This window comes from Nerophis lumbriciformis, linkage group LG06 (genome assembly GCF_033978685.3).
Source record: "Nerophis lumbriciformis linkage group LG06, RoL_Nlum_v2.1, whole genome shotgun sequence".
In the NCBI taxonomy this organism is placed as follows: domain Eukaryota; kingdom Metazoa; phylum Chordata; class Actinopteri; order Syngnathiformes; family Syngnathidae; genus Nerophis; species Nerophis lumbriciformis.
Genome location: NC_084553.2, coordinates 41,198,570 through 41,213,332, shown reverse-complemented (window position 1 = coordinate 41,213,332; position 14,763 = coordinate 41,198,570). Strand labels below are relative to the sequence as shown.

Sequence of the window (14,763 nt, the reverse complement as noted above, 5' to 3'; positions counted from 1 at the left end):
CCTCTTACGTTTCATAAATAATCATATATTTTATTGTTAAAGTAATTGCTTTTTAAACTCCTGCAGTATTTTATAAATGCCATTCATCTAAATCTGTGAGTTCAAGTACTGCCCCAACTTACGGTACGGCACATCCTCTGGGAGCCATAAAATACCATGGCAGATGGAAGGAGTAGTAAATGGTGACGTATTCCTAAAGACAGAATTTCTCCATTTGCACAGGCGGCCGCTATTCTAGAGGCACTTAGCCTCTTTGGTTGAAATCTCTTGCACCCTTTAGTTGAGGTTTTATAGACTACCGTGGCAGATGGGTTGGTGGAAATCAATGTATTCTTTGCCGAAGTGAGAGAGAGAGAGAGAGAGAGAGAGAGAGAGAGAGAGATTAGAAGCTAGTTAGCAGCAGTGTTGGGTTAGTTACTGAAAACCAGTAACTAGTTACAGTTACTAGTTACTTTATTTCAAAAGTAACTCAGTTACTAACTCAGTTACTTACACCAAAAAGTAATGCGTTACTGTGAAAAGTAACTATTTAGTTACTTCTTCTCCTTTTTTTTTTTTTTTTAAAGCTCCCATTATTGCCCTTTTAGCCTTCATTTCAGTACTGTTATTGCACTGGAGAATAATACAATCTGTTGATCAACTTGACATGCATTTGCATCACTGAACTCTGCTAAGCAATGTGGTCTACATACAACACACAAAGACAAAGATATGTTTCAAAGGGCCAATTTATTTCAGGCCAGGACAAATTGACAAAACGATTTTAAATAGCTGCAACATAACATACATAAGTAACAAACAGCATAATAAAACTAACATTAACACTAACCACGTTAAACCCAGATTCCGAACTAACAAAGGTCTTAACTCATTCTCTTTCTCTGCCACTTCAATATGGAATGCACTCCCAACAGGTGTAAAATACAGGGCATCTCTATCCTCCTTCAAAACCGCACTAAAAGAACACCTCCAGGCAACTACAACCCTAAACTAACACCCTCCCTTCCACATAATACCTCTTCGGATTGTAAATAATCAAATGTAGACACTTTTTCTTATACTTTCTGATCTCTCTCTGTGTCCACTACTTGCATACATATCCTACCAAGCAGTGTTGGGACTAACGCGTTACAAAGTTACTATCGGCGGTAACTAGTAATCTAACGCGTTATTTTTTTATATTCAGTAACTCCGTTATCGTTACTACATGATGCGTTACTGCGTTATTTTGCGTTATTTTTTATGTAGTATCGGCTAGAAACTGAGAAGATCTGAGTGTTGCAGCGCTGCTGAAGAGGCGACAAAAAAGAGGCGCGCCGCGCGCTGTCTGTGTGTACGTGTGTGTGTGTGTGTGTGTGTGTGAGTGTGTGTGTGTGGGAGGGGGCGTGTCTGTGTCTACTATCAAGACGTCATGGCGAACCCCGAAGCCGAGTTTCTTAAAATGGAGATATTTTCAGTACGTTTCTTTTATCGACCACAAAGAAAAGATTTTAGTTGAATGTAAGTTTCAAATATGCTGAAACAGCGACAAAAACAACATGCTTCGACGAAGCTAGTAAAGAGACACACACTTCACCTCCACGTCCAACAGCGGCTGGATTTTAATGAGGCACTGCACACTGAAGGTACACACACTCTGTCAATTCTCTTATATACTCTTTCATTTTAAACTTTTAGAGTGTTTGATTATCACATCACTCTAAATGTTTAGACTATAAAGTTCACAAACCTAAAGAGGGATACTAGTGGGCCAGGCTAATATTTCCTTTTCTCTAAACTAAGTGGGGAAATGTGTAGAGTGTTCTGGGCTTCAGACATGATTTTATTTCAGAATTCCTTGAGAAAACGCCTGGTTAGGCTTTATGTATGTAGTGTGTGCCTTTCTTGTTTTACAGCTATGTTGTTATTATGCTGTTTGTTACTTATGTATGTTAAGTTGCAGCTATTTAAAATAGTTTTGTCAATTTCTTCTGGTCTGAAACAAATTGGCCCTTTAAAACATATCTTTGTCTTTGTGTGTTGTATGTAGAGCACATTGCTTAGCAGAGTTCAGTGATGCAAATGCATGTCAACTTGATCAACAGATTGTATTATTCTCCAGTGCAATAACAGTACTAAAATGAAGGCTAAAAGGGCATTAAATGGGGCCTTAAAAAAATAAAAAATAAAAATATATGTAACTAAATAGTTACTTTTCACAGTAACGCATTACTTTTTGGTTTAAGTAACTGAGTTAGTAACTGAGTTACTTTTGAAATAAAGTAACTAGTAACTGTAACTAGTTACTGGTTTTCAGTAACTAACCCAACACTGCTACCAAGTCAGACCTACACTGTTTCAATATCCATTTCTCTGATGATGCAATCAGGGCCGGCCCGTGGCATAGGCCGTATAGGCAAATGCTAAGGGCGCCGTCCATCAGGGGGCGCCACGCCAGTGCCACAAATGTTGGAGAAAAAAAAAGAAAAAAAAGAAGTTGGTACTATTATTTCTAAATACAAAAAATAATCCCACGTTAATTAAAATGCAAAGTAAAGCCTATTTAACAGAAATATTATTTGTTACAACATTACGCCCCCCCCTCCTCCCCCCGCACGGTGCGCCCCCTCCCTTCCCGTATCATGACTCTTTTTGGACGTCACCACATCAAAAAATCAACACAAGATGCCAAAACTGTCAGGTGCCCAGGGAAGAAAAAAGAGAAAAGAAGAGGAGGAGAAACGAGAAAAGACAGAGGTAGCAGGTAGGTAACGTTAGCCTACATGAAATTATTTGTCTGTTACAGAATGTGATAGTAACCTGGCTTTTTAGCATTAAGCTAATGTTACATGATTCGGCAATTGCTAATCAATAAATAGCTAGTTCTGTTTTAACGTCGGGTTAATATTGTGGAGGGGGCTAAATTGTTATGGAAAATAATAATGTAACGTTAGGTAATTACAGTACTCCCACCTTACATTCCTCAGGGACATTTCTTTCTTTCTTTAGTTTATTTCGAACATGAACACACTTACATCATAATACATCACACAATTTCATATCATTTCATTTTACATCATGCACGAAAAGGAGTAGGAAGAAGCAAAGCTTATTTAATCCTACCCCTTTCCCATTTCAAAGCGTTTACAAATATATAGAATCATTTACTGACCTTTTTATATAATAAAATAACATCTATGAATTAGTATACAACAGTTTTGTAATATGTAATTAATTAATTCAGTCATTATTAACATACTGAGATGAAGAATATCTTATTTTCAATAAGGTTGAAAGTATTATAATTCTTCTTCTTTGTACTCTGTAAGCACTATTATTTTGAACAACCTCTTAAACTGGATCATATAAGTACAATTTTTAACTTCTTTACTTAATCCATTCCATCATTTAATTCCACATACTGATATGCTAAAAGTTCTAAGTGTTGTACATGCATATTTGTATTAGCTCTTTTAAGCAGGTGTTTTTTGTTTACATTGTTATTGCCTTCTGGTTAGCTAATGTTTGCCCTGCAGGTAATCGTCACTTTTCCACCCCTTTATATATTAGGTATAGTTGTAAGTAAAAAAAAAAGGTCAAAGACAAAGCTATTCGGGTTCTTGTGAGTATATACACTTCACTGCCGATGTGGGGGGGCGCCACCTAAAATCTTGCCTCGGGCGCCAGATTGGTTAGGGCCGGGCCTGGATGCAATTGTTGATGCTGATTGTTGATGACAGAAGTGTTGATACCAACCAAACCTAACCCCCCCCCCCCCCCCCCCCTCTCCATATCCCACACCCCGGATTGTAAATAATGCAAATAATTAAATGTATATACTCTGATGATTATCTTGTGTGATGACTGTATTATGATGATAGTATATATTTGATAGTATATATCTGTATCATGAATCAATTTAAGTGGACCCCGACTTAAACAAGTTGAAAAACTTATTGGGGTATTACCATTTAGTGGTCAATTGTACGGAATATGTACTGTACTGTGCAATCTACTAATAAAAGTTTCAATCAATCAATCAATCAATCAACAACATAGCTGTAAAGCTGGCTTCACCTAAGGAAGGCACACGTGACATACACAAAGCCTAAACAGGCAGATTTGAATTGTTGTTTTGGGCAGTAGACGGGATCTTTGATCCAAGACACAACTTACATTTAACTCAAATGTTCTTTTCTTTGTGCTCGACAAAAGAAAAAAAGTGAGAATATCTCATACTTGCCAACCCTCCCGAATTTCAGTGCCTCTCCCTGGGACAACCATTCTCCAAATTTCTCCCGATTTCCAGCCGGACTTATGGCACGCCCCCTCCAGGTCCGTGCGGATCTTAGTGAGGACAGCCTGTCGTCACGTCCGCTTGGCCAACCAAAAAGTAACCACAGAACACTATACCGTATAGTCGTATAGTGTTCTGTGGTTACTTTTTGGTTGGCCAACGGTTTACGTTGTATTGCGCACCCCACTCCCCTCCCCTTCCCACACCCACACACACGCACACACAGAGAGCGCAGAGGAAGAATCAGAAGCACGTCTCTGCTTCGCTGCAATAAAACACACTCAGATCCTCAGTTTCTAGCCGATACTACATAAAAAGTAACGTAAAATAACACAGTAACGCATCATGTAGTAACGGTAACTGAGTTACTGAATAAAAAAAATAACGCGTTAGATTACTAGTTACCGCCGAAACTAACGGCGTTACAGTAACGCGTTACTTTGTAACGCGTTAGTCCCAACACTGGTTAGCAGTAGTTAAAGATGGCAGCCGGCACTACTAACCTCCGCTGTCACTCATACAGGAAATACTATGGAACAGTTAGCCCTTAGAAAGCCTCGTCAACACAAACTACTGCTTTGTAACACAAACTCATTGCATAAATTACGCTAAATAAAAGTGGCTTTGCATTTTGAACAGGGGAAACCATACTTTTCCAAAGCATGTCCACTTCACTGAAATGAAAAATTAAGTTATTTACAGTTAATTAAATACTTAGGTCTAAAGTTGAAACATGGCACTAAAGTAATATCTAAATTCTGCATGAAGCTTTGCTCCAAGGCAGACCAATCATCCACTCTGCCATCCGACACAGAAAGGTGTAGCAACAGCTACAGTCTGTGGCTAAGGTTCCGTAAAAGGCACCTGTAATGCTACACAACAATTGGATGTCTGCAGTGGTTGTTTTTTTTCTTACAGGGAGTGGAAGTTTCTATATATGCATGGGAAAGGAGTGTCAATTGTTTTTCAAGTGTTTTAGGAGCTGCCATGTCTTAATGAAAGCCATCCTTTCTTCTCTGGTATGTTTAAAGAAGGCATTTGTTCCAGTGGGCTGATTTCATTGAAAAAAAGAAAGTATAAATAAAGATTTACTGAATAATACTGTTAAACTAAAGCACAATCATGTTTATACAGAAATTTGACTGACCTTCAAATCAAGCGAGGCGCCAAATTATTTTAGTCCTGAATTATCTCATTTTAGACCGCAGTTCCACACCATCAAGAAATGCATGGGCATAGACAACCGTAATGCATCCCACTAGTCGTCCTTAATATGTTATTTGGACAATAAACTCTCTCTGCTGGAGAAAGGCGAATTGAGTACCCGCTGAGGCCCCCCGCATACAGCACGCTTGTTAGGAGGGTGGATTGATCGCGTTCATGTCTTCTTTAAATATTAAAAAAAGATTAATTCGAGCAGGCAAATAGTTTTTCAAAAGTAAGAGCTAACTCTTACTTGCTTACAATTTCGGCTGTCACTGCAGCCTTCCTCAGAGCAGTCACTGCTTCTTGGTGTGATGTGTCTAAAAACAGCTGGCAATGTATAGGCCTCCCATCACTTACTCTCTAAAAACTATTTGATTATAGGTACAATCTAACGAATCAGGTCTGGGCACATAATAAGTAAGTCAATTAACCGAACAATAAATGAAAATAAAGCCGACAAGTTTGTCGGCATCGATACATTGCCACATGTGTTTGCTGTATTTGTCTCTCGCTTTCAAACAGGGTGCAAGAGGGTTCCCTCTGTGCATTGCTCTCAGCACTTGAGCAGTGAGCACATTCGTTCAATAGCAAAACTAAATGAAAAACGTGAATCCTTTTGTCAGTCTTCCACCATCCACAATCTATGTCACAGTGAGTGGAGGCGGGACCTCAGGCTTACAACAGCGACAGATTCTCGCGAGTCACGACTCGTTAGGGAGAAGCTCTGCAAGGTAACAAAAAGGAAGAAAGAAATACGATTGCAAAGGCAATGTACCGTTGTGGTAATATTTAGGCTTCAAACTGAATGAGCAAGATTTGCTTATCAACACGGACGAATGAGCTGGTAAGTTTGTTGGAAGGAAATGGCCTGACCCAGTCTTTCCAATTGGAGAAAAAACTGCACTTCAAGATAGTCAATAATTATTGAAGTGCAATTTTTGCTAAAAAAGATTGAGAGTTCATTTAATTTTTGTTTGATTATTTAGAAAAATAAAAAAGTTATTGACCTTCAAATTACAAATATAAAAAATATGAAAAATAAAAGTTTACTGGGTTTGAAAGCATTACTTGCATTGCTATTATGATTACATCAGTGCTTATTTGGTCTTAAAATAATGTTGGGATTAGAACTGCAGTGTTGATTAAGACTTTAAGGGAAGTTCAGCTTACCTTAAAATTAGGGCTATTAAAGTTAACGTGTTAATGCATGTGATTAATTTAAAAAAAATTGTATTACCATAAATGAATGATGATTAATCAAAGTGTATGTTTTGTCTGGCGCCTGAAGGCATCGCGCATTGTACAAGAAGTGATCACATCACACACCAGTGATAGTTACAGTGATGTGCTCTGCGCCCACTTGCGTCCCTTGAAAAATAAATTGTCCCGTATGAAGAAACAAATGTGTTCCGTATTGAGCTGTCAAGGGAGGCACTTTATCCAGTATTTTTATTAAGTAAGTGGCCAACAGAGCCGATTATTTTGTTTTCATGTTCCTAGGTTGCTGTGCCCTGTAAAAGAAAAACTTAAATTGTGATGTCACGCGCCAGTTTTGACTGGGCAGTTTCGACACAGTCGCCAACACGCACCGAGCAGGCATCTTGTCAGTGTAAAAAATTAAAAATACAAGTTTTCTGCTGTCTATGGTTGCAATAAGTGCAATATTTTTGTAAGCGTGTTTGTTTCGTTACTGAGTGCAGTTGCTCCAAAGTCGAGCGCACGTCCTCATTCAATGATATTACACATCCAGTTTGCACTCTTCGGTAGGAGAAGAGAGCTCTGTGGATTAAAACTATTAGTGGTGTGTCATTTATTCAACTTTAATGATCAATGAGTGTGTGTGTGCGATGCTTTTATTTAATGATAAATTACACAACATAGCATAAAGACAATAATCTCACAGAGGAGATCTCATTCATTTGAAATGTTGCCAGTCATATTAGTTAAACAAATATCTCTTCATCACAGTAGTTTTCATAGTGATGAACGTTGGAGACCTGCTCTATCATAAAGCTGAATACTGAATGTATTATGTTTTAAGTTAAGCAGGACATACTCCTGTTAAAGAAATATGTTTATTTTTATTAAGTTAAGCAGGAAATATTCATATTCAAGACAAAAAATGTGCACTTAATTCTTACTGTACTAACTGTCACAAAGGTTTGAGTAAATCACTGACTTGCAGTTCAGTAAAACATTTAGAAACTGTTCCTGTATGACATTCTGACTACAAAATTGCATGTGTATCCAAATATTAGGGAATTTTTAAAAACATTTTATTAATGCAAGCAAATAATAACCTGTGATTAATCATGATTAATCACAGAATTAGAGTGTGATTAATCATATTTTTTGTTTTGTTTACATTTCATTGACTAAATATGCACTAGAATGCATTCAACATTTGTTCAGAATCAGCTTATTTCGCAACAGTTGATGCGACATTCTTCTCATTCAATGGGAGCATGGAGGGAGTTGTTACGCTGCAGCCAAACTCGACAATCATTGGATAAATGTTCGGCTTTGTCCCGCCCATGGACACCAAACATCTCTGAAAGTGTATAGAAAGTAAGCTTAGCCTCGGTTAGCCTGGACGACAGGCTTAAGCATGATGATTGGATGTCTGAGGCGGAATCCCTTTTTGATTGACAGCAAAAGGAGCGAATAAGCAATCTTAAACTATAAACCACCACCAGGGCATTTTTCAAGCTTCATTCTGTTGTTTCGCACTGAGAGGGAGAATTTTACAATCGTTTAAGTGACATTTTCTCGATCAAATCTAGTATTATTATATCTTTTATTGGAAAATGTACACGTGTTTCGAAAGTAGCTGAAGATTAGCTTCTCCTACTTGAAAGACCGGCAGCCACCACTGGTATTAGACTTAGGCAAACTTTATTGATCCACAAGGGAAATTGTTCCACACAGTAGCTCAGTAACAAAGGATGGAAAGGATAATGCACACAAGGGCACAAAAAGAGGGTGAAAACAAAAAGGTATAAAGTAGACTAAAAATTTATTATAGTAGCGATATAAAATAACATGTTTGTAATATTTACATATTATATATACATATATATTATATTATTATATTTGTGTATATATATATATATATATATATATATATATATATATATATATATATATATATATATATATATAAGTACATATATATATATATATATGTCTTAATAAGGTTATCCAAAAAATAGTGCTCGATACCGTAGTAGAGCGCAATATATGTATGTGTGGGAAAAAATCACAAGACTACTTCATCTCTTTAGAGATGAAGTAGTCTTGTGATTTTTCCCCCCCACACATACATACATACATACATATATATATATATATATATATATATATATATATATATATATATATATATATATATATATATATATATATATAAGGCCTATGTTACATTGTACAATAACAATTATAAAAGAGCAAAACGATATAATATAAGAACAAATGTGTTTATACTAATTACTAATAACACAGATTTGTTTCTAAATGTATGTGCATTTTTTGTGCCTTTTTAAACAAATCGACGGTAATGCAAATTATATGACATTGCCATATTGACCACGCTCATAACCACGCCAACACCGCCACAAGAATATTGGCAAGCTGGAGGAAACCCTGCTAAATCTACATCTAAAATGTCACGTTTGAAACGAACTACAGACATCATATTTGGAGGTGACCCAAATAAAGGCAAATAAATGTTGCATTAGCATATTTGTCAATACAACAGTTGTTATGCATTTCAATTCCGACTGACTTTTCTGCAGGGGATCGCAGCAGGACTGGATCTGGTCAGGTCAGAACAGAGCCGAGCAGGAATGTTAGCAGGGTTCAAGTTGCGACTCGGACCAAAGCAGTCTCTTTCTATGGCCAGAGGGCCGCACAGTGTCAGTTACAAGGCTACTTCGTCATGTGGGTCAAAGCAAGTTCAGTAACAGATGCTCTTCACACACAGACACACAGCCATGTTTTGACATGCCACAGGGGGAAGTAACTTCATTTTTAACATTAGCTGAACTTTCATTTGCTGAGTGAAGCCTTCGACAAGTGAACAAACTCAATGCGTGTATCAGAGCTCCAGATTTTGTGACTCCTCAACATCAAGTGGACCGGCCTTCTCCAAATTCAACTGCTTTTCAGTAAGCGTCATTAAAGACGGCAATGGTGAAAAGCTGGTGCGAAATTTGATTCGGCTGGCTGTATTTGTTATCTTACAGTGTTCTTCAGACTATCAAGGTAGCCAAAACATCATGAGCTGTGAAACCGGCAGAAATGTGGGTGGAAAACCCAACTCCAGACACGACATTTATATTTAAAATATGGTAGCTTTTCTGTTATTTTCTTTCATTTAAAATAATGTTTTTAAATAGACTTAATTTGTTTCAACTCAATATACAAACCCAATATTATTCCAAGGTAGTGAAAACAAATACTTCCTGTACAAATACTAATTAGTGACTAGTAATCCCCCACACCTTGATCTACATGTTTCGTCTCCAGGGACTAACAAAAGAATAAGAAGTGTAATGTGATATTGATGGATAATGTGCATCCACGCTCGCACACAGCGAATGCTTGCTCTGTACTGTTTGGCCCTTTACTCTCACAGCATGGAACATTTTGTCACTCTGGCAGCACTTGTGCGACTGTCTGCCTTCTCATTTAATAGCAATCATTAGTTGTTCAGCAACTGCACGCACACATTTATGTGTGTCTCTGGTCGTGGTAACATGCAGCTGAAAGACAAAGCTGTAACAAGAGGAGGTCAGATCACCTACTCTTCTGGACTCTTTGATATTCAAAGCCTGACTACAAGAAATTGAACAGCATGCCTGCCTCCGTGTATCCACTATCCAGTTGCCCTTACATTATACTAACAGTAGCAATTTTGGGGAATATGCTCTACAGCACTTGGTTTTGACGAGAGACAACAATAAAAAAAAATGTATTTCTGCGCAGGGGTCTCACAAACACTGTAGCTTGTATGTATGCCTACGTCTGGTCGTATCCAAAAGAGTAGTTTTAAATATTCTATTTGGCAAATATTTGGGTAATGGGCGTAAGGTGTCTCCGTTGTAAATGTTTACTTCCCTGGACAAGCTCATTATCCTGAACAGCACAAAGGAAACAGCAGTTAGCTCCGCCATTTTTTTTTCGGTGTTAGATGCATTTCTTTGTTGTTCTCGCCAATAAATACAACATTTATTATTGAATTGAATTTAAAGCAAAAAGAGAACCCCATAAGAAGTATATACAATCAATAAATACTAAGACAAATTATCTTCCACCCGTACTTTATATCCACACTACACACATACAAGCAAGCGAATAGTGTCTGAAAATATGGAGTGATCACAAAATAAATTCTGTAACTAAAAAAAAAAAAGGCCCAAATTTAAAATTGCACAGGCCTCATTTTTTCAGTGCATTACATAGTTTGCTTATGGCTTGTGAATAGAAACTATGTCAAGAGTCGATAGTGCACAATAGTGCAATCATTTTCAAAGGTTTGCCTTTTCGGTCTCTAAAAAGTCATTGTCGAAACTGCCAAAAAAAAAACGTTTCTCTGGGTATGTCATCAAATAAATGCACCGTTATTTTACGCAATTATTATTATTTTTTTTTACTAATTTCCGCAAATTAAGTAAGAAATCAAGTATTGTAATCTTGCCTTTTTGCAGGGTTGTGACTGGCTAAAATGAGCTTGTGTTGGTAGATTGTACATTTTGTAAACGTGTTCTCGTAAGGACAAAGACATTTTAATGCTACTACTGTGGACGGAGATTTTCATCCAACCCCAAATGAAGAAACTATTCCGTTTGAATACTTGTAAGGATGCAGCTTTAGCCATTTTTGTCTGTGCAAAAAGCTTATGTGTGCACTCAGGGTGAAGGATGGATGATTTAATTGTGTTTGCAGAGGCTGTTCTCTGCTTTATGACATCAGGATCAATACAGTGTTGCTAACCCAGGATGAAAATACAACACTGCCTTCCTCGGTGTACCAATATGTCGACTGGCGGTGGATGCATTGTTGTGAGATTTGAGAATTTTTTCCTTCACATAATCACATCTGAGCCTTTGAGCTCCTTTTGTTTCCCTTCGGCAGGTGCGTGACACGACAATGCGAAACATTGCAGGCTGTTGCTTTACAGTTGCCCGTTTGCTGTAATTACACCTCACCACCCCCCTTCCAATTCCCTGCAGCGGCTATCCAATTTCGCAGCTCGCCGTGACAAAAACATCCAATGCAAATACAATGCAGGCTGCTTACCTCCATGGCAAGTGCGGCCGTCTGCTGGTCGTAGTGGTTCAGTAGGTTGGGCATGAAGGTGGTGTTGTAAGGCAGATCCTGGCACATTCTCAGTCGGATGGGCTCACAGCTGAACTCGCTGTGGCTCTCCGTGGCCTCCATGTGAATGGCAATGGCCGGAGGAGCCATGAATAAAAGGAGAAGGAAGAGCGGGATGGGAAAACGAGGAAATCGAGCAGTTCGTCTGCAGAAGATTGTCTTGTACTCTCCCATATGATCCCTTCCAAACAATTCTTGCATTTTAATACCGGAGAAAAGCCAGACTATCAACTATAGCCCACAGGGTCGCCGAAAATTCTTCTAAGCCTTCTTTGCATTGGAGGCAACCGGCAGTGAAGATTTAAAAATAAATAGGAGGCACATTATATAGGCTTCCTGGGCTGCAAGGAGGTGGAGGCCCAAATGATTGGAGCAGCATGAAAGAATCCGCCACTTGCTCTCAGCTATTTACTTTCAGTGCTGATTGTTCGTCGCTTGCAAAGCATCCTGCAGCATTTTCCACCTACTGGTTTATTCCGTTGTTGGAGATGAATTCCAAAGCAGGGGCCTGAGAGAATGGCTCCTCTGGGTTGTTGTTGGTCCCTCTTTTGTCTCCTCACTCTCTCTGCCAGCAACACTTTAACAAATCCACAATATCCATCTTGTCTTCCAAGTGATATCGCTTTGTTTTGGGAATCTTTCGCATTTTAAGCTTCTTTCGGCAGGTCCTGCAGGTTTAAAAGCACACACATACAGAGACAAGATAAAGAAAGGCTCAGTGATCAAACAAGCTGAATGGGCTTTGTGTCGGGTTGCATTGCTCGGTAAGGCAACCCCTTGTCAACATATACGTGCCAACCTAAAACACTTGAGGTAATCTTGTAGCCTATTTGGTTGTTGCTAACATTGTGTAAAGTCATAGCAGTTTATTGAACGACAGTTAATAACCTCCTTTTTGTAGATAATTTGTCCAGAATTAATCATTAAAAAGGTTCCCAAAAACTACCGTAAGAATATCCGATTTTGTCAAATGTGGAAAAGAAATTCAGCCTGAAAGATATACGTACAAAATATGAATTACATTTTACGCCATTTTAGTACATTAAAGACCTGTGTGCTTACAAAACTTTACCGTTTTCAAATAAAAAACAAACCAAAACAAAGTGGCATTAAAAACAGAAACACAAACACTTCACACACAGTAAAAGAAAAGGCTTGTGCCATGTAGTCAACAAATATAACAACCTAAACATTTCCAGCTAGTAGTCCAAAAATAATATCCAAACATAACGAGTAAATTGGTTTGTTAAGGTAAAAGTGGCATCAAAATGGATTCTGACATTAGATTAGATTAGTCTATTTCAAAGGGGACAATGCAATTTCATAAAACACATGACTACACATGGTTTAAAAAGCCAAAATTAGCTAGAAGACTGGTTTTCATCTGTAGTCCCCTGGCCATGATGTAAAAACGGCTGTAAAATTACGGTTTAAAAGAAAAAGAAAAGAAAGAGAGAAAAAGGAAAAAAAGCACACATTACATATACAATATGAAACATATACATTATTATGACCAACAAATGTGTCTTGAAAATACTAGTTCATCTATATAAAAAAAACACATCAAAAAACAGAATGGCACCAAATTTCCCCCGAAAATTTTAAGGCTTTATTTAAAAAGATTAGTGCAATTCAGAGGACAGCAAGTATGTTGTTGGCAGGGCAACACTAAGGCTCCCCTGCCATGTTTCACACTTTAAAACTATTATATCCTTAAATGTCTTGGGCAACAATGAGATATTAATCAACAGTGAACTAAGGTGGCTAATTGGCTGCTGACACCTGAGCCCAACAGGCTTCCGTAGACCGTTAAAGGGCACAAGAGGGGTTTTATAGTTAGCTACCTTTATGCTAATGACGTCTGTACGCGCTACCTGCCAAATACACTAAGCATTGTCCTAATGAACATAGTAACACTTTAATAAAGGAGAAATGAAAGGTTCATGTAGTGTCGTCCATTCACGCTAGTTTGACACGCCACGCTGTCTTCGCGCGGAAGGAAGCACGTCAATCATGTCATCGATGCGCGCGACACCATTTCGAGGGGGAAAATGCGTCTTCTACGTTCAAATAACCCACAAACGAGTGCGCAGAAGGAAAGAATAGCCGTTAGACGCACTTTACCCGTCACTGGGGGCTGGGAGAGCGGTCCTGGTGCTCGAGTCCGGCAGCTCCGTTGCAGTGCAACAACAGTCCTTGTCCGCCCTCGTCCACAGCTGGGTCCCTGCAGCGCGTGCAGCGAGGGCGCGCAATCAACGTGAGCGCGCACAGTGATCACATTGACCCACAGTGCACTGACTGGACATAAGCTGCCTGTGGATCTTTGGCATTGACTTAATACTGTGTGGTCTATTTCCACTGGGTAAAGGGGAACAACAATTGCACGTTAAAGGTGATTAACATTTTTAAGTGCATATTCCCTTTGAGTCTCTTTGCTGATGCAAAATAAAAGGCAATTAAAATAGGTTAAACAAGAATTTTTGATTTAGCTAGATCACAGGTGTCAAACTCGAGGCCCGGGGGCCAAATCTGGCCCGCCACATTATTTTATGTGGCCCGTGAAAGACTGGAAATAATATGCGTTAATAAAATGCTTAAATGGTAAATGGGTTATACTTGTACAGCGCTTTTCTACCTTCAAGGTACTCAAAGCGCTTTGACACTATTTCCACATTCACCCATTCATACACACATTCACACACTGATGGCGGGAGGTGCCATGCAAGGCCCTAACCACGACCCATCAGGAGCAAGGGTGAAGTGTCTTGCTCAAGGACACAACGGACGTGACGAGGTTGGTAGAAGGTGGGGATCGAACCAGGAGCCCTCAGGTTGCTGGCACGGCCACTCTCCCAACTGTGCCACACCGTTAATCTATTCTTATTAAATATATTTGGTCTTTC

The 14,763-nt window shown here is 38.7% G+C and overlaps 1 protein-coding gene across 1 annotated transcript in view; it reads right to left on the bottom strand.

Moving 5' to 3' along the window:
* The window catches only part of fzd3b (frizzled class receptor 3b), a 56,794-nt gene extending 42,542 nt beyond the window's left edge, over positions 1-14,252 (bottom strand). Inside the window, exons 1-2 of the mRNA XM_061964353.2 lie at positions 13,985-14,252; positions 11,783-12,528 (exon numbers count right to left, since the gene is read on the bottom strand). Of these exons, the coding sequence (XP_061820337.2) occupies positions 11,783-12,061 (279 nt within the window). The 5' untranslated portion in view covers positions 12,062-12,528; positions 13,985-14,252. The remainder of the gene's footprint in view (positions 1-11,782; positions 12,529-13,984) is intronic.
* Positions 14,253-14,763: the final 511 nt, after the last annotated feature.